Source organism: Erpetoichthys calabaricus, chromosome 4 (assembly GCF_900747795.2).
Source record: "Erpetoichthys calabaricus chromosome 4, fErpCal1.3, whole genome shotgun sequence".
NCBI classification, from domain to species: domain Eukaryota; kingdom Metazoa; phylum Chordata; class Cladistia; order Polypteriformes; family Polypteridae; genus Erpetoichthys; species Erpetoichthys calabaricus.
The window spans coordinates 57,869,547-57,896,579 of NC_041397.2; the positions used below are offsets into that span (position 1 = coordinate 57,869,547).

Sequence of the window (27,033 nt, forward strand, 5' to 3'; positions counted from 1 at the left end):
ATATATATATACATATACATATATATATATATATATACATATACATATATACATATACATATACATATATATATATACATATACATATACATATATATATATACATATACATATACATATATATATATACATATACATATATATATATACATATACATATATATATATATATATACATATATACATATACATATATATATATATATATATATACATATACACATATACATATATATATACATATACATATATATATACATATATACATATACATATATATATATATATATACATATATATATACATATATATATACATATACATATATATATATACATATATATATACACATATACATATATATATACATATACATATATATATATATAATATATATAATATATATAAAATATATAAATATATATATATATAAATATATAAATATATATATATATAAATATATATATATATAAATATAAATATATATATATATAATATATATATATAAATATATAAATATAAATATATATATATAAATAATAATATATAAATATATATATAAATATATATATATATAAATATAAATATATAAATATATATATATAATATATATATATATATATATATATATATATATATATATATATATATATATATATATATATATAAATATATATATATATATAAATATATATGGGATGGCATAAGTAAACACGTATAACGAAGATTTTTTTAAAGTTCTGAACACTCTGTGGTCTAAGTATATAACTAGTTTTAATTTCACAAAGACGTTTATCGTGTGGTGATTGGTTATGTGGAGAAAGAAAAAGGAAAGATAGGAACTGCGGGTTTGGTATGTCAGACAGAGACAGCACTCATGCAATAAAGAAAGCCCGCTCAGAAGAACATCCACTGAATTCTGTGTTTGTGTCTTCGACCACCAGATCACGAAACCCAACATTTACACAATATTTAAGTTAAACCTGTGCGATACCCATTCATACATCCAGTTTTTTGGAACCTCGTCATACCTGCCATAAAGTTTTCTACACTGAACATACACCTGGGGACCCCTTACTGCAAGGGAGCAGCACTACTGCCACACTACCGTACGTGTTTAATACCCGTTTTAATGAATTTCATCATGAAAAATTATCTTAGCATTCTACATTTTCAGAGAGCAGGAATATCATGAAGTGAATGTATTCTGTGCGTTGATCGCTGCCGGCGCCTCCTCTTAGTGCAGAGGAAGTCAGTTTAAGAAGCGCGTAGCGATTAACAACTGGGTCGGGGAACACTTAACACAAAGTATTTAATGTGCTACATTAACTTATGACGGGGTCTGAGAAAATCTAGTCAATTAAACATTGATTTTAGGATGAAGTTTAGTTTACGACATTCTACTTTAATGACAAAATAAACTATGAAAATATAGTGGAAATGTCAACTTTAATCTCGACATTTAGTTTTTTATTTTTCTTCACTGTGTCCGTATTTTTTTTTTCTTCACTGTGGCCCTAATGCGCTTCCGTAGGGCTATACCACAAATAGCATTATAAATGTAAGTTGCAGTTTTATTATTTATGTATGTAATTTATGTAATTTCTCAAATGAAACCCTCCACCTGTGCCCTTGACCCAATACCAACTAATTTTTTCAAAAAAGTATCGGGCGTGCTTATTGATAATGTTCTTGACATAGTAAATTTGTCATTAGATACGGGGGTCTTCCCAGACTGTCTTAAGACTGCGGTAGTTAAACCCCTACTTAAGAAAAATAATCTCGATCCCTCTGCTCTTGAAAATTATAGACCCATCTCTAACCGCCTTTTTTAAGTAAAATTCTAGAGAAGGCAGTCATTATACAATTAAATGAGCACCTCAATAAACATGCTATTCTTGATAAATTTCAGTCAGGTTTTAGAACAAATCACAGCACAGAAACTGCACTCGTTAAAGTAGTAAATGACTTGCGGGTAAATGCAGACAAAGGCCATTTATCTGTTCTCATCCTCTTAGATCTGAGTGCCGCATTTGACACCATTGATCATAATATTCTTAAGAATCGCCTTAGTCAATGTGGGGGCCTCTCTGGCAGTGTCTTAAATTGGTTTGAATCCTACCTGGCAGGGAGAAAATTCTTTGTTAGTTGTGGTAATTATAACTCAAAGACACATGATATTCTATATGGTGTTCCACAAGGCTCTATCCTGCGTCCGCTGCTCTTCTCAATCTACATGCTTCCATTAGGTCAGATTATCTCAGGGCACAACGTGAGCTACCACAGCTATGCTGATGACACACAGCTGTATTTATCAATAGCACCTGATGACCCCAAATCTCTTGATTCGCTAACACAATGTCTAACCTGTATCTCAGAATGGATGAATAGTAACTTTCTCAAATTAAATAAAGAAAAAACCGAAATCCTAGTGATTGGCAATAATGGATGCAATGAGGCTATTAGAAATAAACTGGATGCATTAGGATTAAAAGTCAAATCGGAGGTAAAAAAGCTTAGGGGTAACTGTTGATTGTAATCTGAATTTTAAATCGCATATTAATCAGATCACTAGAACAGCATTTTTTCACCTAAGAAACATAGCAAAAGTTAGACCTCTTATATCATCGAAAGATGCAGAGAAATTAGTTCATGCGTTTGTTTTCAGTCGGCTAGATTACTGTAATGCACTCCTCTCAGGACTACCCAAAAAAGACATCAATCGTTTGCAATTAGTGCAGAATGCAGCTGCTAGAATCCTTACCAGGAAAAGAAAATCCGAACACATTTCTCCAGTTTTGATGTCACTACACTGGTTACCTGTGTCATTCAGAATTGACTTTAAAATTCTGCTTATGGTTTATAAAGCTTTAAATAATCTCGCCCCGGCTTATATATCGGAATGTCTGACACCTTATATTCCAAATCGTAACCTCAGATCCTCAACTGAGTGTCTCCTTAGAATTCCAAGAGCAAAACTTAAAAGAAGTGGTGAGGCGGCCTTCTGCTGTTATGCACCTAAAATCTGGAGTAGTCTGCCAGTAGGAATTCGCCAGGCTAATACAGTGGAGCACTTTAAAAAACTACTAAAAACACATTATTTTAACATGGCCTTCTCATAACTTCACTGTAATTTAATCCTGATACTCTGTATATCCAATTCATTATAATAACTATTCATTCAAAATCTGTACTAACCCCTACTCTCTCTTCTGTTTCCTTTTCCGGTGTCCTGTTGGTGGTGGCTACCCAAAGCACCATGATGTTCCAACAATGATGGATGGATTAAAAGCCAGAAGTCTGTATGACCATCAGCATCAAGTGACTCCGTGAAAAACCCGAACTACAAAGAGGACTATTTAATTTATGTTAGGTAGAATGCCCAGAGGGGGCTGGGCGGTCTCGTGGCCTGGATCCCCTACAGATTTTATTTTTTTCTCCAGCCTCTGGAGTTTTTGTTTTGTTTTTTCTGTCCACCCTGGCCATCGGACCTTACTCCTTTCTATGTTAACTAATGTCTTATTTTAATTTCTTATTTTGTCTTTTATTTTTCTTCTCTTCATTATGTAAAGCACTTTGAGCTACTTTTTGTATGAAAATGTGCTATATAAATAAATGTTGTTGTTGTTGTATATAGCTTAGCTTGAAGCAAGGCCCATATTAATGCAGTTTGCCTTAATGATGGTTCAGTTGGTAAAGACGTCATCACCAAGTTGCACTTGTTTTATTTTATTTTAATTAGGTGAATACTGTGTAATGCACCTGGGCTTTGAAGTCTTGGAAGTAACAGTATTATTACTGGAAGTTGCACTATTATTTATTGTATTGTTATTATTTATTAGTTTAAATATGCAGTTTAATGATGGTAAAGTTGTTTAAAAAGTCACTTTAAAGTGTCAGTGGACAGATATTGTTAACATTAACAAAGTGTCGTTGGTTTACAAAAAATATTTACTATTTATTCCTTTTCTAAGACATGTTCAGTGCAATACAACTTTTGACAAGCACCTCTGGATATTTTACTGTTGAAATGCCTCTTTGGATGGTTGAAAATATGTTGACAAAATTTTAGTTTAAGTTGTCTGCAAACTTTGTTCAATAAAAAGGCTCTATATTTTGACTGCATCTGTCATGCAATGTGATTCCTTCTCTTCATTAGTGCCACCCCCTTGAAAAGTATCACTTTATGGGGCCATGCAAACCTGTATTAATACTTGTGTGCACATTAAAATGTTTTTTTGTACAATGTACAATTCTCATGACAGTGGAATAGGTTATTCATAGCCAGTAATTGCAGTGGAAAATGTGGTTAACATCCACTCATGCATGGGAAAAAAAATACCATCCAATACTGTGAAACCGGTATAATTTTGAAAAATAATGTGATATAGAATTTTGGTCATACCGACCAGCACTAATTATATATATATATACATATATATATACATATATATATATATATATATATATATATATATATATACATACACGAGGGTTGCCTGGGTTCCGCGCGGAATTTTATCGTTTGTCAAGTGTCAGCCTGTCAAAACCTGTTCTGCTGTGTAGAGGGATTATTCAAGTGGCTGCATGTTTTTGTTCAGATGTTTTGCTCCCTCTCTTCCTTCAGAATGAACTGAGAGTGCGCAGCCGGTGCTAGCAGTGAAGCTCCCGACTCTGTGCGTGCATGACTTTCGAGTGATGATTTTTTTACGACTTTTCTGATGGTTTAATCCGCTCAGTGGAACGCACCATGTTTACCATCTTTTTCAACATCGATGGCATTGTCGCATCAATTCCGCTGATGGATAGGAAAACTGTGACCTCTGAGTGGCACACCAATCAGTGCCTGCCTGACGTTTTTTCTGCGATGGCTAGAGGCCGGTCCAAGAACTTGCGAAGGCACTTTTTTGCATCATGACAATGCGCCAGCCCACATGGCTAATGCGACGAAGCATTTCATTGAAGACAGTGGTGTCAACGTTTTGAACCCGCCACCCTACTCGCCTGATCTTGCACCATGTGACTTTTGGCTCTTCCTGAAGGTGACAGAACCCCTGCGAGGCCACAACTTCGAAACTCGAGAGGAACTGATTGCAGCTGTCAAAGAACAGCTGGACAACCTCCCAAAGACAGCCTTTCGCGAGTGTTTTGCGGCGTGGGTCAGAAGAGCCCAAAAGTGCATTGATGTTGGCAGTGAATACTTGGAAAAAGTTTAAAAAGGATCGAAGTACATGAGAAAAATCCTTGGCTACTTATTTCGAGTGATTCCGCGCGGAACCCAGACAACCCTCGTATATATACATACATACATACACATACATATACAGTAATCCCTCCTCCATCGCGGGGGTTACGTTCCAGAGCCACCCGCGAATAAGAAAATCCGCGAAGTAGAAACCATATGTTTATATGGTTATTTTTATATATTTTAAGCCCTTATAAACTCTCCCACACTATTATAAACATTTCACGCACAGTTATACAGCATAAACCCTTTGTATTCTCTTAGATATTAGGTAAGATTCGTTGAAATTATGTATGTAAACACAGTTTACATACAGTAAAACCTAAATATTATTTTAAAGATATCGAGCGTCTCCGATATCAATACGTTACAGCCATTACAACAGACAGGCCACCAGCAATAAATACGTACAATACAAGAAAAATTGTATACAGTAAAATGTGTGTGCAGCGACACTAAACTATGTACATGTAATAAGTACTGTACGAAAATAATTAATTATGGTTACTCACCAACAATGACACGACGACTTGTCCGATAACAATGAGTTTAATTTTACTGCACAACAAAGGATAGCGTTACAGCTCTTCTAAAGGAGCCTCTTCAGGCGACTGTTTAGCACCGCCATTGTTCTTCTTCCATCACTCTTCAATCCAAATCCCTAAAGCAGATTCCATCCAGTCTACTGCCTTATCACGTCCACTTGCAACTCGTTTTGCGCCCTGATTAAAGGACACTGTGGCCGTAGATCTTATATGCTTTTCCTCCTTTTTAAATAAAAAGAATCGTGGACTCATTGATGGTGTAATTGTGTCCTGCAGCGGTGTAGCTGTTCCCCTCCTTCAACATATCCAAAACTTTTACCTTTTCTGCAATCCTGAAGCATTAGCAGTAACGTGCATTAATTCTGAATGAGTGAAATTAGACTTCCTGGTTAATGCAGCACTCCGTTGCTGAGCCAATCAGCAGCACACAGGAACTTAACCGCGTGCTCTGATTGGGTAGCTTCTCAGCCATCCGCCAATAGCGTCCCTTGTTTGAATTCAAATGCGTCCCTTGTTTGAATTCAAATGGGCAAATCAACTGAGGAAGCACACGTACTGTAGACCGCAGACATCCACGAAGCAGTGAAAAATCCGCGATATATATTCACATATGCTTACATTTAAAATCCGCGATGGAGTGAAGCCGCGAAAGACGAAGCGCGATATAGCGAGGGATCACTGTATACATACATACAAACATTAAAAAAAATACTAACTTCAATTTCTGCACAATACTGCAGAAAGATAGCAGAAAAAATAAAACATAAACCATAAAATTCTACTGAGGGCACTTCAAGTTGTGTGACAGAAACACCAGTCTGTCCGCAGCATCTGGCTCCAGAGCAACACAGTTACATTTTCTCCAGTGCTGAAAGCCCTCTCAGAACGGCTGCTTGAGGTACTGATGCACAAATACTTTTTTGCAAGTTTCCCCAATTTAGGGAAATGTGTTTCCACCACTTAAGTGGATTTACATCACTCAGTGTGCAAAGACTTCCATTCTCTGAATTCCTGTGTTTTTTTTTTTTTTTTTTAAATAGCTACCAAAAGACTTTTTTTTTTGCTCACTCCCTTGTGTCATCACCTGCTCCAAGTTCTGCAGCCATAGGGGGCAGGATGGAGCAGGGTAAGAATGCACGGATCCATATGAGCATTTTAAATAATGATAGAAAAAAATGTGCTTTGGAATTGAGGACCCCCAACCAAAACAGCTTGCAAAATAAAAGGCGCCCAATAGGCATATGCTTCTTATAGAAATAAAAATAATCCGTTCGACTCGTTCAAACTTAAAATTGCATTTTATAGAGGAATCCAAATTACTCACCAATGGTAATATGAAGCCTATATCCAAAACAAGGAATCCTCTTCCAGTTCTTAATGAATAGCATACTGACAACATTTGCCCCACTGTTTGTTGTCATGCAAACCATGCAGTGTTCTCACAGCAACCATAATGCCAGCGCATCTTTCAGACCTTGTGCAATGATGTCGTCTGTGTGGTTTTCCAGAAAATAGGATGTTTGCAAACTGCAGCACTGCACTTGCCATGTTTCGCCGATGAAATGCAATGTCAAGGAGAGGTATGGCTCAAATATTCGGCTTGACCATAAATCCGTTGTTATGGCAAAATGTGAAACCTTCTGCAGTTTATGCATCAGAGTGAGGCGACATGAATCATACATTTTAGGTATAGCTGTTTTGCTGAAATATTTTCAGTCAGGCAGTGTGTATCTTGGTTCTAAAGTATTCAAAATTTGTTTGAAACCATTACTCTCAACCGTCTGAATTGGCACCATATGTTTTGCGATGAAATTGGAGACAGTGTTTATTATGTCAAGCAATCTGTTGCTTTCTTGTTGTACGTTACTTTTTTTGCAGAATGATTCTGCTAATAAAGTTTGCTAAGTGAGTTTCTGTGCTTGTAACCTTGATTGATTTAGACCTGTCATGGAGAGTGGATTCCTGAAGCTTTTCATATTCTTCATATACTGAGTAGTGTATGTTTGTAGTTAGCTAGTAGATGGTGAAACAAGTTAGTTGTTGAGCGGTCTTTAATGGCAGCCTATTTAGTCTTTTCAAAAGGCAAACAACCTCCATATGTGGGTATGATCCACGTCCTGCAATTAAATCTAACAGCATAGATTATGAGGCTGTCTCCCCTGGTGCTATTTATTCATTCATATTTATCCATACACGCTTGCTTAACTTGTTTTGTGTTGATGGAGCATGTCTATGGTATGCACTTGCTATGTGCATGCGCAGCTAGTCTATCCTGTTAAGTTACATGAGACAGTGAATGCATGGACTCTCAAGGCACGATTTTGATTGTACTTTACAAAGTTAGTGGCATACTCAATAATTTCAGCTCACACATCTTTAAAACAACAAGATATTACCGTAGACAATACATATCACACACTCCTACTGCACATCCTTTCTCTGACACACTAACACTGCGTAAATTCAGCCAAAGAATTATTCAGCAGAATTGTGTAAAGAAACACTACTGGAGCGCAAACGCGAATATCGTCAGAATTTCTTTGCAGCCTTTGTCGATTTTCGTAAAGCGTTCGACTCAGTTGATCGAGCTGCCTTGTGGGACATCCCGTGGGTTTGTGGGATCCCCTCGAGGCTGCTGGATATCATGGCCGGCCTGTACACTGGTACTGTGAGTGCAGAGCAGAGTGGAGGCAGAACCTCTGTGTTTTCCCAGTTGATTCTAGGGTTCATCAGGGGTGTGTTCTTGCTTCTACTCTGTTCACTGCTTGTATGGACTGGGTATTGGGCAAGATCGTGGAGTCCAGTGGCTGTGGGGCATTTATTGGTGAAGAAAGATTCACGGATCTTGACTTTGCTGACGATGCTGTGATCTTCGTGGAGTCAATGGAGGCTATGTTCGAGGCACTCAAGAGACTGAGCGAGGAGTCTGAGTGTCTGGGCTTGCGAGTGTCCTGGATAAAAACCAAGATCCAGGCTCTTAATGACCTCTTGGGCATATCCATCAGCAGTGTGTCTGTTTGTGGAGAGAGTGTTGACTTTGTCGAGAGGTTTACTTACCTTGGCAGTGACATTCATGTCTCTGGTGACTCTTCCTATGAAGTCAGTAAACGGATTGGGAGAGCATGGGGGGGTCATGAGGTCACGGGAAAATGCTGTGTGGTGCTCCCAATATCTATGCAAAAGGATGAAGGTCCAAGTCTTTAGAGTCCTGGTGCTTCCTGTCTTGCTATATGGTTGCGAGACATGGATGCTATCCAGTGACCTAAGACAAAGACTGGATTCCTTTGGTACTGTGTCTCTCCGGAAAATCCTTGGGTACTGTTGGTTTGACTGTGTCGAATGAGCAGTTGCTCATGGAGTCCCGAATGAGGCACATTACCTACATTTTGAGGGAGCGTCAGTTTCGGCACTATGGCCATGAGGCGCGTTTCCTCGAGGGTGATCCAGCTCGTAAGATCCTCATTGTTGGGGACCCGAGTGGCTGGACCAGGCCAAGGGGTCACCTATGTAACACCTGGTTGTGGCAGATAGAGGGTCATTTCCGGAGGGTGGGACTGGATCGCATGTCTGCCTGGGGGGTTGCCAACAAGGATCCTGAGTTGTTTCATCGTGTAGTGGGTGCGGTGACGCACTGTACCAGTGCATGCTCCCCAACTTGACTTGACTTGAAAAAATCCAAACTTCCCCTTGGGGGGAAAAAAAGATCTATTTATTCTAATATGTATTTTAGATGGCTATAGGTCATTCCTTCAATACAGCTTTTTAAATCTACAGTGCATTAAGGTAGAAAAACATGAAACAATATTCAATAATCTATCTTCTTCTATAATACGCTACCGTGGCTGTTCGTTTGTCTGTCCAGGATTTTAAATCACCTGTAGCTCGCAAACCGTTTCACCTATTGACTTGAAATTTGGTACACATATACTACATGACATCTACTATCCGCATTCGGGGTGATGATTTTATTACTCTTTTTATTTTTATTTTATTGTAGAATCAACTCTCGGCAGCGTGCAGCAGGGCGGCCATGCGGCTCATGCGTATGGGCGCTGTTCTCATTCCCTACCACTTTCGCTAATCATTATTGAGGCAGATTGTAGACTTAAGTGCCAGATTAAGTGAAAAATTAAAGAAAACATACTAAGTAATTGCAACACAAAAACTAACTTAATCAGTTTTAACGCAAAAAGATGCTGACGAAAGAAGAGAAGCAGCGGACCGCTAGGGTGGAGTAAAGAAGAGCTACTCAGGAAACAGCAAGCACATCAACCTCTTAGCAAACGAATGCTAAACGTACAGAGAAAGAGGATGAATACTATGAATGCTCATGTCAAGTGTATTCACTGCACGTTATCGTGCAGTGTGCCGTGACTGGTATATATAAATATATAAAAGGCAAAGCCCTCACTGACTCATCAATAATTCTCCCACTTTCCATATAGGTGAGAAGCTGAAATTTCCCATGCTCATCCTTTACGCTGTACTTACAAATGTTAAGTATGTTTCATTTCGCGCTGTGCCCCGTAACGAACTTTCGAAAATAATGTCTTCTTTTTGGCGGTTCTCACCATTATGCAATAAGGAACTTTCGGAACTGACCTCTCCTTTTGGCGGTTTCATTCTTTAATTCCGTTAACAGATGATTTATTTCACGGCAGAGACCCACAAGGGCCGCCCCCAGTCCCCCTTCCTTTTTCTGCACGGCCGCAGTCCGCGCACCTACCAAGTGGTTGGCTCCCTGCCTATATACATTAACGACATCCTGCACTCATATGCCTCCTCACTTGGTTCCTTACTTTCCTCAGCTGTTCGTCATGTTCACTGCTCCCTTTTTCTTTACTCCACTGCTTTAAGCCTGTTATTATTCACCTTCCTTCACGTCTTCCTGCTGGTGACTCCTGCCTTTTCATTTACTTCACCACTTCAAGGCTGACATTGTTGGGTTTCCTTACTTCCTCACGTCTCCCTCCTCGTGACTGTTGCCTTTTCTTTTACTCTCTGTCATTGTTGAGCTTCCTTACTTGCTCACGTTATTCTTCCTGGTGCTGAATTCTGCTTTTCATTCCCGGCTCCACCACTTCTCACCTTCCTTCGTACTTTCTTTCTCAACAGGTGCAAGTTTACCCCAAATAACATTGTGATCACCGTCGACCACAATTTCATCGACCCGTACCCAGTGGTTTCCATGCTCCGAGATTGCACCTGCCTCTTCCATTCTCTCTCTTATTTATTGCATGGCCATATCAGTCTCAGCCTTGATATCAGCAGCGACACTGTGTCTTATGTACTGAATGACTGGGACAGGTTCAAGGTGTGGACAGATGACGGTACAGGAGACAATTATGCTAAACAGGACCACTATAGCATTGAGATGCTTAAGCTCTCAACCTATGGTTCTGCATGTGAACTGATTGCTTTCAAGTGTATAGAAATGGGGAAATGTGGGTTCGCTTCCCAGTTCCTCCCTGTGTGGATAGCGCTTTGAGTACTGAGAAAAGCGCTATATAAATGTAATGAATTATTATTATTATTAAATATTTTACACCTTTGGACAACCGGGAATGCCTGTTAAACATCTTAGATTCATGGGTAGCAATCTGGGTAGTGGACACTTTGATGTTTATGAATGTTTCAACTCTGACAACATGGACACAAAGTTATCAATGAAACCTGTTGTATCTTTACAATGGTTGACAAGCGCGGAAAGTAACTTGAACACAACACGTCCTCCAAATACGAACCTGATTGAAAGAAATGATGATAATCAAACCCTTGATGACAGCAACACTCATAATAGTGACAAAACAATCACATTGACAATCATGTTACGTTATTTTTAAAATGTTTCCTTTTGTTTCATAACTTCTTTAACACACTACTTCTCCGCTGCGAAGTGTGGGTATTTTGCTAGTTATATTATAAATTTGTTAAATAGCCTTTTTTGCTGAAGTGATTTAATGTAAAGCTTAATTTATTAAAAAAAAATGTTTAGAATCACTATACAAAATTCCCAGGGATACTAAACAGAAAACTAAAAAGAAATGATGCACATTCCACAGAGAAAAGTATAGAACTGATTAGTGTGTTTCATAATGCTAGGACAAGCATACCATAGGTTGGTAGAGGTATTTTTATCTTTTTAAAAAAGAGACCAAAATATTGTTAAAAGCAAATATTTAAAATTTGGCAAATTAATTTTAAATTACATTTTAGATGTCCACTGAGACTGTGTGTTTTACAATATGCTGATCTATTTTGATGAAGTCTTAGATTAGCCCTGGTTGCCAAAATTAGTAAAAAAAAAAAAAAAAAAAAAAAAAAAGAATCCACGCTAAATTAACTAATAGAACACTGTTCAGTAGTGAATATAGTACCATTGAAATAATCAGTGCAAAGTACATAAGTACTATTACATACTGTATTTTCTGTCTAAACAACTTTAAAAAAAAAAAAATCTTGTAATCCTACTCATAGTCACAAAAATAAACCAAGTGGTACTTAATAAGACAAAAATATCAAACTGAAAATGACTGTGTATGTGTATATATATATATATATATATATATATATATATATATATATATATACACTGCCTGGCCAAATAAAAAGTTGCCACCAAAAAAAAAGGTCGCACATGCTAATATTTCATTGGACCGCCTTTAGCTTTGATTACGGCACGCATTCGCTGCGGCATCGTTTCGATAAGCTTCTGCAATGTCACAAGATTTAGTTCCATCCAGTGTTGCATTAATTTTTCACAAAGATCTTGCATGATGGGTGCATCACTTCATCTGCCTCTCTTCTTACCCTGATGCGCCCATCACTCTGCAACAGGGTAAATCTGGACTCATCAGACCACATGACCTTCTTCCATTGCTCCAGAGTCCAATCTTTATGCTCCCAAACAAATTGAAGCCTTTTTTTCCGGTTTGCCTCACTGATTAGTGGTTTTCTTACGGCTACACAGCTGTTCAGTCCCAATCCCTTGAGTTCCCTTCGCATTGTGCATGTGGAAATGCTCTTACTTTCACTATTAAACATAGACCTGAGTTCTACTGTTGGTTTTTCACCAAACGTTTAGGTGATCACCGATCACGATCATTCAGGATTTTTTTCCGGCCACATTTCTTCCTCGAAGACGATGGGTCCCCACTATCCTTCCAGTTTTTAATAATGCGTTGGACAGTTCTTAACCCAATTTTAGTAGTTTCTGCAATCTCCTTAGATGTTTTCTCTGCTTGATGCATGCCAATGATTTGACCCTTCTCAAACAGACTAACATGTTTTCCACGACCATGAGATGCGTCTCTCGACATGGTTGTTTAAGAAATGAGAAGCAACTCATTGCACCAGTTGGGGTTAAATAACTTGTTGCCAGCTGAAAGATAATCGCCCATGCAGTAATTATCCAATAGGAGGCTTGTACCTATTTGCTTAGTTAAATCCAGGTGGCGACTTTTTTTTTGGCCAGGCAGTGTATATATACACTATATATATATAGTGTGTGTATACCCTAAATATAATAAGTTCTCTATTACTTAAAATGTAAATCCATATACTAATTTGTGCAGTGTTAAAGCAAAAGAGGAAGTATGCTTCATGCAATATAAATTTAAAAATATAAAAAGACGAACTTCAGATTCTATGGCAATATACTGATTTGTATATAAGATTCATTTTTGACATATTGCTCTGAGCATGCCATCAGATAAATTGGTTTTGGGTAAGGTGGATGCTATGTAGGCATTTATACTGTCCTAAGTGAGACTTGACATAATATTTCAACATTTTCTGAGTAGGATCAATCACAAAATTTGAAGAATCATCAATTTGTCTATAGTTTTTGTGTCAGGCTTACATCCATCTTTAATGGATTGCCTTATCTCCAAGATGTTCAACTCCATCTACTTCTAGCTCACAGATAATTTAAAATGCTACTGTAAGGATTATTGTTGACCATATGCCCCCTATTATTAAAGGATAAGTTTAATATTTTTCAAGTCAAAGTTATTTATTCACAACTGTCTTGGTCCCCCCTTTTCTCTTTGATCATGTCACTTTCCACACACAGAAAATCCCATTCCTGTGATGGAGCGCCAGTGCAGGAGCCATAAGTGCTGAATGCTTTGCAGTTGCAACACAAACAAAAAATCTATATATATATAATTCACTAAGCCGCCAGCGAGCAAGACACCCATGGAGCACGCAGGACGGAGCCACGCCCACCAACTCTAAGACCATTGGATATGACGACAACTCGCAAAGCCACATCCACCAACTCGGACGCAGCAACTCACAAAACACGGCGTCATTCACGTTCGTCTCTGCTACAGTCCACATGCACCTCTGAGCCACGTTGACTTTTCGGTTACAACGCACGACCACATTCACCATCGCAAACTGTTTTACACGCTACATACAGTGATTCGCATCCGCGACAAACATGCTTCTTCTTAGATGGTCCTGCAGGAACACGGAAAACATTTGTCTAAACAATACTCCTTATTCCCCGGCCCGCGTCCACCCTCGCTCTCCAGACAACAAACACCACGTAAGTTGTTTTCGTCTCCATGGCACACGCACGACAGTGCCCCATCCACCAACAATTCGCGCAAGGGCGAAAGCATTTGCCAAGAATGTTTTCATTAATCAAGAATAAAAGTCTGAGGTTCGAAGACAATCATATACCGTCGTAATTCCGACCATAAACGATGCCAACTGGTGATCCAACAGCATTATTCCCATGACCCGCCGGGCAGCCAGCATGTTTGTCGCGGATGTGAATCGCTGTATGCAGCGTGTAAAACAGTTTGTTTGTCGACCAGGGCACGCAAGAAGCAGCACGCAAGACAGACCGTGTGATACGCACGACGGAGCCACGCACGCCAACTCAGAGAGCCCCGCCCACCAACAATTCATTAAGCAGCCGACCATGGCACACGCACGTCAGAGCCCCACCCACCACCAATTCGCACGAGAGTGAAAGCAATTGTCAAGAATGTTTTCATTAATCAAGAACGAAAGTTGGAGGTTTGAAGACGATCACATACCGTCGTAGTTCCGACAATAAACAATGCTGACTGGCGATCCGCTGGGCAACCAAAGTCTTTGGGTTTGGGGGGGGGGGGGGGGGGGGGGGTGGGGGTGGGGGGGGTTGGAGGGGGGGGGGGGGGGAAGTACAGTTGCAAAGCTGAAACTTAAAGGAATTGACAGAAGGGCACCACCAGGTGTGGAGCCTTTGACTTAATTAGACTCAACATGGGAAACCTCACCCGGCCTGGACAAACAGAACAATGAAAAGTCAATGTGGCTCAGAGGTGCATGTGGACTGTAGCAGATGCGAAACCGACTGGGACGGTGTTTGGAAAATGAATAGTCAACGTGACTCACAAGTGCATGTGGACTGTACACAGACGAAAGCAATTCAGGTGAGAAGTTGAGGGCGGGCACATGAGCAGGCAGTGCGTACTGTATGATGACTAAGAGATGACTGTTCACCCATCAATACATCGTCCTCACTGGGTGTCCTTCCCCTCACACCCCGTTCCGCCCTCCGCGTGCGACTGCCATCCAGCCCCGTCCCTCGTTCTGGGAGATGGGGGCGCGGCGGCGGTCCTCCAGTTTTCAGTCACGGACAATTGTATGTTGCTTTCTCCAGAGTTCCCTTACAGTCGTATCTTCAAACCCACCCCATAAGAAGAAGCATGTTTGTCGCGGATGTGAATTGCTGTATGTGGCATGTAAAACCGTTTGCGAGGGGTATCCCATGGTCTTACAGTTGGTGGGCGGGTTTCTGTTAGTTGCTCTTGCAGGCGGGCACATGACCAGGCAGTGTGTATGCTTCGAGAGCGAGGGTGGACGCGACAGGACCTTCTGAGAAGAATCATATTTGTCGCGGATGTGAATCGATGTATGCAGCGTGTAAAAGTTTGTGAGGGGTATCCCATGGTCTTAGCAGTGTCTATGCTTTGATGTGTATCGCTGTATGCAGCGTGTAAAACGCTGTATTGTATGTTGCCCTCTCCAGAGTTCCATCTTTTCATTCACCTACAGTCGTATCCTCAAAACCAACCCCATTTGGACAACTGTGTCTTTCAGGAAGTGTTCACCCATCAATACATAATTATGCGGCGTATGCTACGCCACGGATTGGCTAGTATAATAATAATGAAGCATAAAAAGGCACAATAACTAGTGATATGCCTTTACTAGCACTTAGAACTTTTAATCTATACTCAAATATATTAGAATATTTAAAAGTATTCAACCCCTATTTTTTGTTTATTTTGACATCACTAGTTTACACTTCTTAGAGATACTGAATAGATTGTTAATATTGAAAAATATTTGTTGCCTAGCCTTAATGAACTCTTTGATATTCATGCCTTCACTTTAGTTGTTCTGTTTAGTGCTACTGCATCAACTGTGACAGAAAGAATAAGAATTACAATTATACTGCTCTTCAGGACCCCAGAGCATTTGACACATAGTACATACTACAGAATCCACTAGAGGAGAAACAGGTTATTCAATTAATCAAAGTCAGAGATACCTGAATTTTCTTATTCCTACAATTCTTTTCATATTTTAAAATATCCAAGATGCCGACATGGCAGGTGATACATTTGTATAAATTACGCATGATAGGGATACCTTATTTACATATTCATCTACCAACACGCAGTGGAACCAAAAAATGCATGTTCTCCTGCTGTAGAACATGTCTATTTTAAAATACTGTGCATCTCCAAAAGGAAAAACGCACACTCAAAAATGAGGGGGACTCTTACTGGAAGAAGTCCATATATCTTTGGCTGTGATAAGCATTGAGCGTGGTTTACTGCGAGCAGCCCCTGACAGACAGTTCTGTAATGAAAGTGGTTTATCAATTGGGGTAACTGAGCATTACCTGTGCTATTATTTATTACTTGCACGTTCACCTCAAAGAGCTATGCAGGCAAATACAACTAGGAGAGAAGTAAAATCTTCAGTTTTTTTGTATACGCAGATGTGTACATGTGTGCACAGACAAAATAGCAACATTTTCACATCAAGCTAAACGAATGTATTAAACCACAGAGTTGTGTTTCATTCTAACATTTTGAACAGTTTGAATAGAAAATATTATGAATTATGAGGATATTTGTTTTGTCCAATCACTGTAAAATAAGAATTCAAGACTATGAACTTCACATTGACAGTTTTTAGTGCATATACTGTACATAATGAAAGAGTATTATTTTCAAGCTGTCACAAGACTAGAAAGCCAAACCTACAATTATAATATAAATAATTTCAATAAAAGTGGCCATTTTAGGTTGAAAAAACTGTTCTTTATACTAAGATTTACATTTACATATACTGAGATTCATTTAGCATGATGTTCTATGAAAGTTTGACCGGCCCACAAAAAGTATTTGTTATTCTGAAAATTGCAGAGGGCACTCCCTCATAAACCAACATTCACACTCATACAAGGCCAATTTTCAAAAATTAATCAACCTAATTAGTATGGTTCTGAAAAAGCAGGATGAAACTTGAAGTACACAGAGAAAACTCCACACATACATGTGGAGATCATGTAAACTCCTCATGGCCAATAAATGGCAACTGAATACAGTACTGCTACCCTCTGCATCACCATGTCACTACCAAAGAAAATGTTTTTATTTAAATAAGCACACCAAAGAATAATTTAAAAGTTGAGCTTGAAGTAATTTTGATATTTCTTAATAGCTAAAATAATGGCAGAGATTTTTTAAACTGCTGCTAAACATCATACAATTTAACCAGAGTAGACCAAAACTTAGTCATTTGTTCATAATCCAGAACTATGTACAGTATGTGAGCAGCAGTATATTATTTGCCACTCATGGAAGTGCAGAGTCAAGAAATTAAAAGACATGTCTGGAACAGTTCAGAGTTTTTAAAGGTCAGTTTCCTCCTCAAATGTTCAGAGGTTTGTTGTACATTCCTACAAAATATTACAGCATATTTGTCAAGTGCTGGTCTTCAATGAGTTCATACACACTGCTTTTTCACAAGTTTTATGAATTACATATTGGAATTTCTCATTTTACTTTTGTTGTTCTGCATTAATTTAGGTTTTCATTATAAACCATTCATGCAATCCATGTTTAAAAGTGCCTATTTTATTCCTTACACAACTCCGATTTAAAACAGAAAAATGCAGTGATATCATTTACAAATATCATGGAAATAATTATTTTCCATAGTTTAACATTTTTGTTTCATACATAACTTTATCAAATACTACATCTGGTGTGCATGTAACTAATTGTACTTTTAAAGGTGTTTGTGAGCATATACATGTACAATAAAAATTAAAGATTAAAACTTTTTAAAATTTCGGTTACATAAATGTCCTTTTGAGATTTTACCGGATTTTAAGACATTCTGTTCTAGTGAATAGTTTTCACTTGTGCAATCTGAAATGAGTAATTTCAATTTAAAATTTTTTAAATAGTATTTGTACAGTATATGGGTTTTTGGCTATGGTCAAGGCAACTAAAATTTGTTTAATTTGGTAAGAAAAAAAATATGGAAACCAAAGTAGAAACTGGCCTTGAATGAGTCAGTTTAACAAACATTCATATTGACATTACCTACACTCTTCATTGAAGTCAATTTATACTTAGTGTAGTACTGCACAGTTAGTGCTGCTTGAAAATTTGTAAACTCCAGTTGTACTTTTTAAAGTTATATTTTACTACGAATTCATTGTTTATTTTTTTTTAAAGACTCATATTGTATGTGATGTGTACTATTCAGATGAACTGTTGCATGTAACAGGAAAAGAAACAAATAAGAATGAGTTTAGAAAAGTAAATGGACCCTAGGTTTTATTATTTGCTAAAAAATTATCATCGGGAGAGAATTATTAGAAAATTAAAAATAAGAGTTTTACATATTGTCAAAATTGTTACAATGCAGAAGAACAAAAAGCTATACTGAACTACAACTGTGACCAAAGTACACAGGAAGAATCCAGATAAAAGCAAAATCCAGCCTGAACTGATTACCTAGAGTTTGCAGTGAGCAAATATTCTCATCCACTCTTAGTTCATTAAACTGTTCCCACTGTGAAGCCCTTACCACACTATTATGGTTTTGTTTAAAAATGACATTAGTTTCCGTTTTTGTCTGTCATTCACGCTAAACTGTCATTTTCAACCCCCAAAAACAAAGACTTCTGAAAAAGCCACCTCAGCATTGTAATGTGGAAGGGTGAAAATGTTTTTTTATTTTCCCAAAATGCAGGCTTGCATCATGCTCTGGTTTGTTCATGCCCGTTATGTGACCCTTTTGTGATTGGATCCTGCTCACTACAACATCTCATTTCCTGACTAGTCACCATTCACAGAAGAAAATCATATTCTAATATAGCAGGCACAGAAGAATTGCTTTGCATGGCACTTTTCTACTGAGCTTGACACATTGCAAGAAAACTTATGAAGACTACACACATGTAGAAACAGCAAATAACTTACTGTGATTTTGAGATTAAATCTCATTGTTGGCAGGATATACCAGTGCTTGCTGACAACTATGCCATACACATTGTTGGTCATTTTAGTGTGAACAAAAATACTTTTGTATACTACTTTTTGATGTGAAAATGCTAATATGGACAGAAATCATTTTGTTTAACAGCGTATTTTTGAAATGAAAACGTAATAGATTTGACATAGCCTAAGACAGCCTTCACATCTGTGTTTATTTATTTATTTTTCTGCATTTGCCACAGTGGATTTGGTTTTAACTGCACTTGTTTATAGTATGTACAAACACTATATTTAAAAGCAGCTTAATTATATTGTTTTTCTATTGACATTAGAAAGCTACTACAAATTTTTAAACCAAATTCTTTTCACACTGAATATTAATTATGTTCAAAGTAACTACCACAACTATTTTACTGGTTTACCAAGGAAAATAGTACTAGATATTACACTTTTTGTACTGAATTTGATTATTTTGTACAAATATGCTTAACTGAGCTAAAGGATGCTCAAAATCCCCTGAATGGTTCCAGCTGATATGAAGTAACAATGGCTTAAGTATAAGGTCCTTAACACTAGAATTACCAGTAAGAATTACATACCGCTATGCCACGAAAGCTGTTGTCTTATCCTTGAACCTTTTGTGAAAGTGTTTATTTGATCTTTGGACTTCAGGCCTCACACATTATACAGATTATGCCAACATTCTGTCATTTACTACTAAGAAATGAAAAACGTTTCTGTTTTAACAATGTGTTTACACAGATTATTGTAGAAATGGAACACACATGAAATGCATGTGTTCCAAATAACGATCTATTTCCACTCTAAAACTCCAGCACTTCACTCACAGATAATCAAGACATGAGCTGGGAGAACTTTGTGAACATTCTGTGGCGGTGGGTGGATGGAATAGCAGGCTGCTTGTCTTGGTGGGGGGATGGAGTAGCAGGCTGCTTGTCTTTAGGCACAATTACATGACAAAAGACACTGACGGAGAGGTGCGATGGGATTTAAGGTGGGCCGAATCTACGAGTTTTTTCATAGGCTCTGGTAATTCTAGTGTTAATTATTGTTAAACTCCTCACCTAGCCAGGGAAGATACTGCAAGTATCATATTTTTTTCCCATCACATTATAAAGAATACTTTATACTAATTGCAAGATTTTTAGAAACTAAGAACACAAATAAAGTAGTACATTAGTTTTCAGCCTTTTAAATACTTGAGATACAGTAAATATAAACAGAAAAAGACAAGTTTCAGACTTACATAAAATATTTTCTCTTATTATACAGAATTAATTGTATTTCACAGAATCACTCTCAGAACATGCTAAATTTGGGATCTACCTAAAGATGGAATTGCTGGATGAAATGCTCTGCCTTGGTATTAACAATTTAAACAAAAAATAAGAACTTTATGAATAACAGTAATTTAATTCTTCCACAGCAGGTTTATATGGAAATTTCTGAAAATAGATTAAATTAAAAGCTATGATATTTAACATAAAAATAAAAGTACACAGCATACTAAAATTGTCATATTAAGGATGTATTCTAACAAATAATGTTCATACAAATAATGAAGCATTCCTTGGTTCGTAATTAAACGGGGATACAACAAAGATCTACACCATGATACACGGATGCAATGCCATTTATTCATCTCACACAGGAAATACATGTTTGGATAATAACAACAACAATGCTGTGGTAACTTTACATTCCGATAGACTTCTAACAAAATATGAGGCACAGAAATAGATCCATCTGCTGAAGAGTGTAATCATTTTCTGAACCTACTGTAAACATTACAGAGTCATTCGGGTTTGGGGTTTCACCCAGCATAACAAGCAGCAGAGCAGAAATCAACCATGGAAAGAATGCCTGTTTGCCATAGAACAAACAAACATATGATCAATTTTCCATCTTCAATCAACCCAACAATGTATCTTTAGACTAAAGAAACCTATATAAACTTTGGGACCAAATGCTTCAGGGCAAGCACTCTGGCTGAAAATCATCTGGGATTCTAAATACTGTTGGGATTAAATGTTACCTTACCTACTGCACCAACAGTATTTCACTCCATTACCATTTATGGCCAATGCTATAGCTGCACACCCGGCAATGTATATTTGTTGTGTTTTTTCTTCTTGCTGCATTTTCTTAATAAATATTTTTAAATTTCAATTGTACCCATAATTCTTCATATGCCTCTTTCTAGCTGTTACAGGAGCCATACTCTATATTTCTATCTGCAGTACTTAGGAGGCTCATTTTCCATAACTGATTATACCACAGTGAGATAAGAACAGTCTATACTGACAATCAGCAGAGGTATAAAAGTAGAAATCATAATATGACTACAGAAATATGTCATCATAAGCATTTACTAAAGCATGAAAATCTGGTAATCAGATGCATCTGTTACTGAATGTTTTCCTTAAAAATAAAATTGTAACACTGATTTCAGAAACTAAAAACAAATGAATTCAATATTTATACAACTTAATAAAAAATAATTAAAAATTATGTTTTAATATTTAAATATTTTTACATACGTATTTCTTCGAAAGTCTTTCATCAGTGTAGAATGTTCAGGCATCTTCTTTATGTCTTCCCAATCTTTATCTAAGAAGTACACAAATTAATGAGTAACTCAGTGGGAACTGTACAGGTTTACTAAAGTTGATCATGAATGTAACAAAAAGTCAGCAAACTAAAGAGAAATTTTTTTTAAAGAAAGGAAAAAAATAAATTCCCAGTTTAAAAAATTATAATTTTACATACAAAATAAACTCTAGTCAAAATGGTGACAAAAAATATCTTAAAAATGTGCTAAAATGTTTCAGCTTGAGCAGTTGAATATTTTCAGTTGGAAAATGTGTGAAGTTTCATAATGATACATAGCTTGAAACTGTTTGGCACAAAGTGCTGTTACCTTACAAATAGTGAAGGAGCCCAAAATCAAAAATAACTGTCCACTTTCATCAGGCAGAAGAATTAAACACTGTTTAAAACCTAGCTGCAACCCAATCAAAGACAACCTTGTTAAAGAAAATAAATGGTAAGGCACTATTTCCTATTTAGTAGATTCATAGAAAAATAATAATAGATACATACAGCCATCTTATTAAGGTGTTGAAATTTCAGTGACAGGTGTATATCTGCAGCTTAAACCCTTGTAAGACTATTTAATTTTTAGATATTTTTCATATTAAATGTTAATAGCATTTTCACTTTATGACTTTTGTTTGAAGATTTTTAGGAATTATTCATTGCCAACATAACTACAAACAATGTTAATTTTAATTTAAAGTACAGACAAACCAATGGAATAGCTTCAATTATTTTGATGTTCTTTTTTCTTCAGTTGTTATGACAAAAATTGGTTCATCCTAATAGAAAAAGGAAGGCATGCTATAATAGACACAATCCGGTGGCAACTGGCTTGTACCATGACATTTTTAACACTATTTACATACAACAGATCAGTGTTTCACTAAATAATCTGTGCAGGTTTAAAGGGCACCTGAATGCTGTAAAACAAAATTAAATAATAATAATAATTCATTACATTTATATAGCGCTTTTAAAAGGTGTCATTTTGCTTGGCTTTTCTCTATAGCGCTTTTATTATTTAAAGTATTTGTTTTTATTTTACCTAGTTTGGCTGCTCTTTATCAAATCTAGTTTAGATACTGTGTTTTTTTTTTAATTCTGATTTATGTATTACATAAATATTCTTATTGGTGGTATAGACAGCAAGAAGACTAAAACAAAAGGTACATTCCAAACAGTTTTTGAAACATACATCGTTTTCTTAGAGTTAAGAATTCAAATAGATTAGGATATGATAGAAGGATGACTGGATAACTACAGTAACATACATCAGAAGGCTCATAAACTAAAAATGACAATATTTTACTTATTCAATTCAGCGGAGTCTTTACATTCTGCATGTCCCCCACAGTAAGTCTGTTATTAATAATTAACCTTTGCATAACTTAATTCATCATGCCAAAATACTCCAAAAAAAAAAAAGTAGAAAAGTCTTTATACTACACAAATACATAAATGCACATGTTGTAACTGTAGCAAAAATAAACCACTCAATAAGTCCCTTGCAAAGTGTACTCACACACATCTACACTTACTTGCACAGGACCAATCTGGAGTTACTAACTAATTTATGCACATTTCTGGACTAAGGGAGATGTACAGAGCACCTGGAAAAAACCCACACTGACAATAAAACCCAGACTCCTAAAGGCAACATCACTAACCACTACAAAATAATGGTATCTTTAAATAATAATAACATCATAAGGTAATACGTTTTTCCTTTAAAATATTTGAAAGTATTTTCTGAACATATACACAATGCTATTCTATCTCTTTAGAGAATTCAGCAGTCACTAATACAATAACAGGGATATGAATCCAGACCTTAAACAGAAATGCAAAACTGTCTGCACTGTGTTCTTTGCAAGGAGCCCAAAAACAAAACATCCTGTTCAGCTGACTTGTTTGACACTTAAAGACTCTTGGTTATAGCAAGACATTTCTACCATTTCTCATTGGTGGTAAAATTACTCCAACTACAGTACAGTCTGAGAACAAAGGTTGGACTTTATAACAGCAATGCCATATCTGTTCTTCTGTATGGCACTGAATTCTAGCTTATTGTAAAGGGGGACATGAATAAGATCAACGCCTCCCACAAAGAATGTCTCAGGAAGATCTGTTGTATCTTCTGACAGAAGATCTCTAAATAAGACCTTTACAAGAAAACTAACAGCCAGAGTGTGGTGTTGGAGATTGACGCTTAAGTGACTTCGGCACGTCCTCAGAATGGACCAAAACTGTATACCTAAGGTTGCTCTGAGATGGACAACACCTAGGAAGCGCAAAGAAGGCCGGCCTAAAACAAACTGGTGGCAAACTGTGATAAATGAGCTTAAGGAGATGGACATAGCATGGGGTGAAGCAGAACACGTAGCTCAAGAAATGACCAGATGGTGGCAAATCGTTGATGCCTTATATGCCTTTTGGCACAAAGAGGATTAAAGTAAAATCTCATCTAACTGCACTGTAAAAGTGCTCATAATCAGTTTCTAATTAAAGGCACCCTATTGTTTAGGAAATTTTATATATTGAAAAAAAAATCTACATTTTTGTAACTCCACAGAAATAGTTTTTCAAACTTTCCAGCTAATCTGTGCTATTGTTAGGCACGTAAAATTATGTAAATTATTTTATTAAATTATCAGGTTCAACTGTTATTTCTCATGCAAACCTAAGCATTAGCCCTAGACCTACTGAAAGCTCAAAATTACACTCTACACATATTTATGGAAACGCCAAAAATACATGCTTTCCTCATTTTTGTGTTAATTTTTAAAATCATTATTTATATGCCATACAAAAAACTATATGAAGATTATGCCTTTGTTTTGTTATTGAGCTGGCACATGTTCTGTCATATACTGTATATCCCCATCAATGTTTTCATCTTATTCAAATGAACTGCATTTCTGGCAAGTTAAAATTGATCTTTCCTTACCACAGACCAGTGGTGAGTGGAGTTAAAGAACAGTAAGTGAAACTGTGGCAACCATTTGGTGGTTTTTTTTTATGTCCACCTGTCAGTAGACATGAGCACAACCACTCTGAGAAAGGCAGTCAATGCAGGACTGGCTTCATGCTCGACTAATGAAGAGATACAGTAATCCCTCCTCCATCGCGGGGGTTGCGTTCCAGAGGCACCCGCGAAATAAGAAAATCCGCGAAATAGAAACCATATGTTTATATGGTTATTTTTATATTGTCATGCTTGGGTCACAGATTTGCACAGAAACACAGGAGGTTGTAGAGAGACATGAACTTTATTCAAACACTGCAAACAAACATTTGTCTCTTTTTCAAAAGTTTAAACTGTGCTCCATGACAAGACAGAGATGACAGTTCCGTCTCACAATTAAAAGAATGCAAACATATCTTCCTCTTCAAACGAGTGCTTGTCAGGAGCAGTGACTGTCACAGAGATAGAGAGAAAAGCAAACAGATCAATAGGGCTGTTTTTCTTTTAAGTATGTGAAGCACCGCGGCACAAAGCTGTTGAAGGCGGCAGCTCACACCCCCTCCGACAGGAGCAGACAAAGTGAGACAGAGTTTGTTTTTCAATCAAAAATCAATACGTGCCCTTCGAGCTTTTAAGTATGCTAAGCTCCGTGCAGCATGTCGTTTCAGGAAGCAGCTGCACAAAAGATCACAACGTGAAGATAATCTTTCAGCATTTTTAGACGAGCGTCCCTATCGTCTAGGTGTGCGAACAGCCCCCCTGCTCAATCCCCCTACGTCAGGATCAGAGAAAGTCAGCGCAAAAGAAAGAGAAAAGTAAGCCGGGTAGCTTCTCAGCCATCTGCCAATAGCGTCCCTTGTATGAAATCAACTGGGCAAACCAACTGAGGAAGCATGTACCAGAAATTAAAAGACCCATTGTCCGCAGAAACCCGCGAAGCAGCGAAAAATCCGCGATATATATTTAAATATGCTTACATATAAAATCCGAGATGGAGTGAAGCTGCGAAAGGCGAAGCGCGATATAGCGAGGGATTACTGTACAGGGTATTTACTATTAACACTTCCATCCACATGCATCAAAGAGGTGGTCAGGTCTTGACAAAATACGAACAGTATTTCATATGGCAGATGAAAGGAACAGAGACCCTGCTGTCAGATGAAGTCATTTTTTTGCAACAGGAGTCTGGACCTTAGAAAGCAGATGTAGCACTAACACTCACAAATCTTTCAATCCTTTCTCACATTATATACTTCTTGCTAGTTGTCTTAGGGCCCGGAAATGTAACTAATATGAGAGTAAATCTAAGAAGCCCCAAGATTACTTTAATCTAGAACTTTATCCCAATGTTATAATACATCTTTAGGAGGTGAAATGTTTTAGCATTACATGCTGACCAGGGAATGCATTTACCCAAGTGGGGCCTACACAATAAAAATGAAGTCTAGTGATACTCTAAGTGGCTATTTTACTAAGATGAATCTGCCCAAGTTTATTTGGACATGGATTCATCAACATGTAGAAAGCACAGCACAGGGAAATATATTAATCCCACACCAGCTGTAAATTCATGGGTGGCATATTATTTAAAACATTTACCAATCTTATCCTTCAGATAATTATTTGGACTGAGATCTGGATAATTCTGCACTAAGCAGCAATTATTCACTGCCACATTTCTCTGATATATCAATATTTTTCTTGCGTTCTAACATGGACCGTTATCTTTCAAGCACTGCTGCCACAAATGGATACATCTGATCAACAATGATACTCCAATATCTCAAAGGCATTCAAGCACTACTCTGCTACTATCAAGGAACCAAATGTGCATGTCAGTCAGAAAGAACCAGAATTTATCACTCTATAATGTTTTTCAGTCTTTTTTTTCTCAACAGATTTGGACCTGAGATGGTGTACTGCACAGCAAACATAACTAACAATTGGTATATTACTGTGATTTATACTTTAAATGGTTATGCAGACATTTGTGATTATTGTGTTACTTATATTATTAACTAGACAAAGAGCCCGTTTCGACAACGTAAGATGAAACGGGCACGAGTGGAATAGTAATATGTATAAGCACCACAAACCTGATATAGGTGTATTGAATGAATGCGTAATTAG

The 27,033-nt window shown here is 37.1% G+C and overlaps 1 protein-coding gene across 1 annotated transcript in view; it reads right to left on the minus strand.

The window, feature by feature from the left end:
* cdk8 (cyclin-dependent kinase 8) overlaps positions 1-27,033 on the minus strand; it is a 1,217,851-nt gene that overhangs the window by 1,032,620 nt on the left and 158,198 nt on the right. Inside the window, exon 8 of the mRNA XM_051926591.1 lies at positions 21,881-21,950. Within this exon, the coding sequence (XP_051782551.1) occupies positions 21,881-21,950 (70 nt within the window). The remainder of the gene's footprint in view (positions 1-21,880; positions 21,951-27,033) is intronic.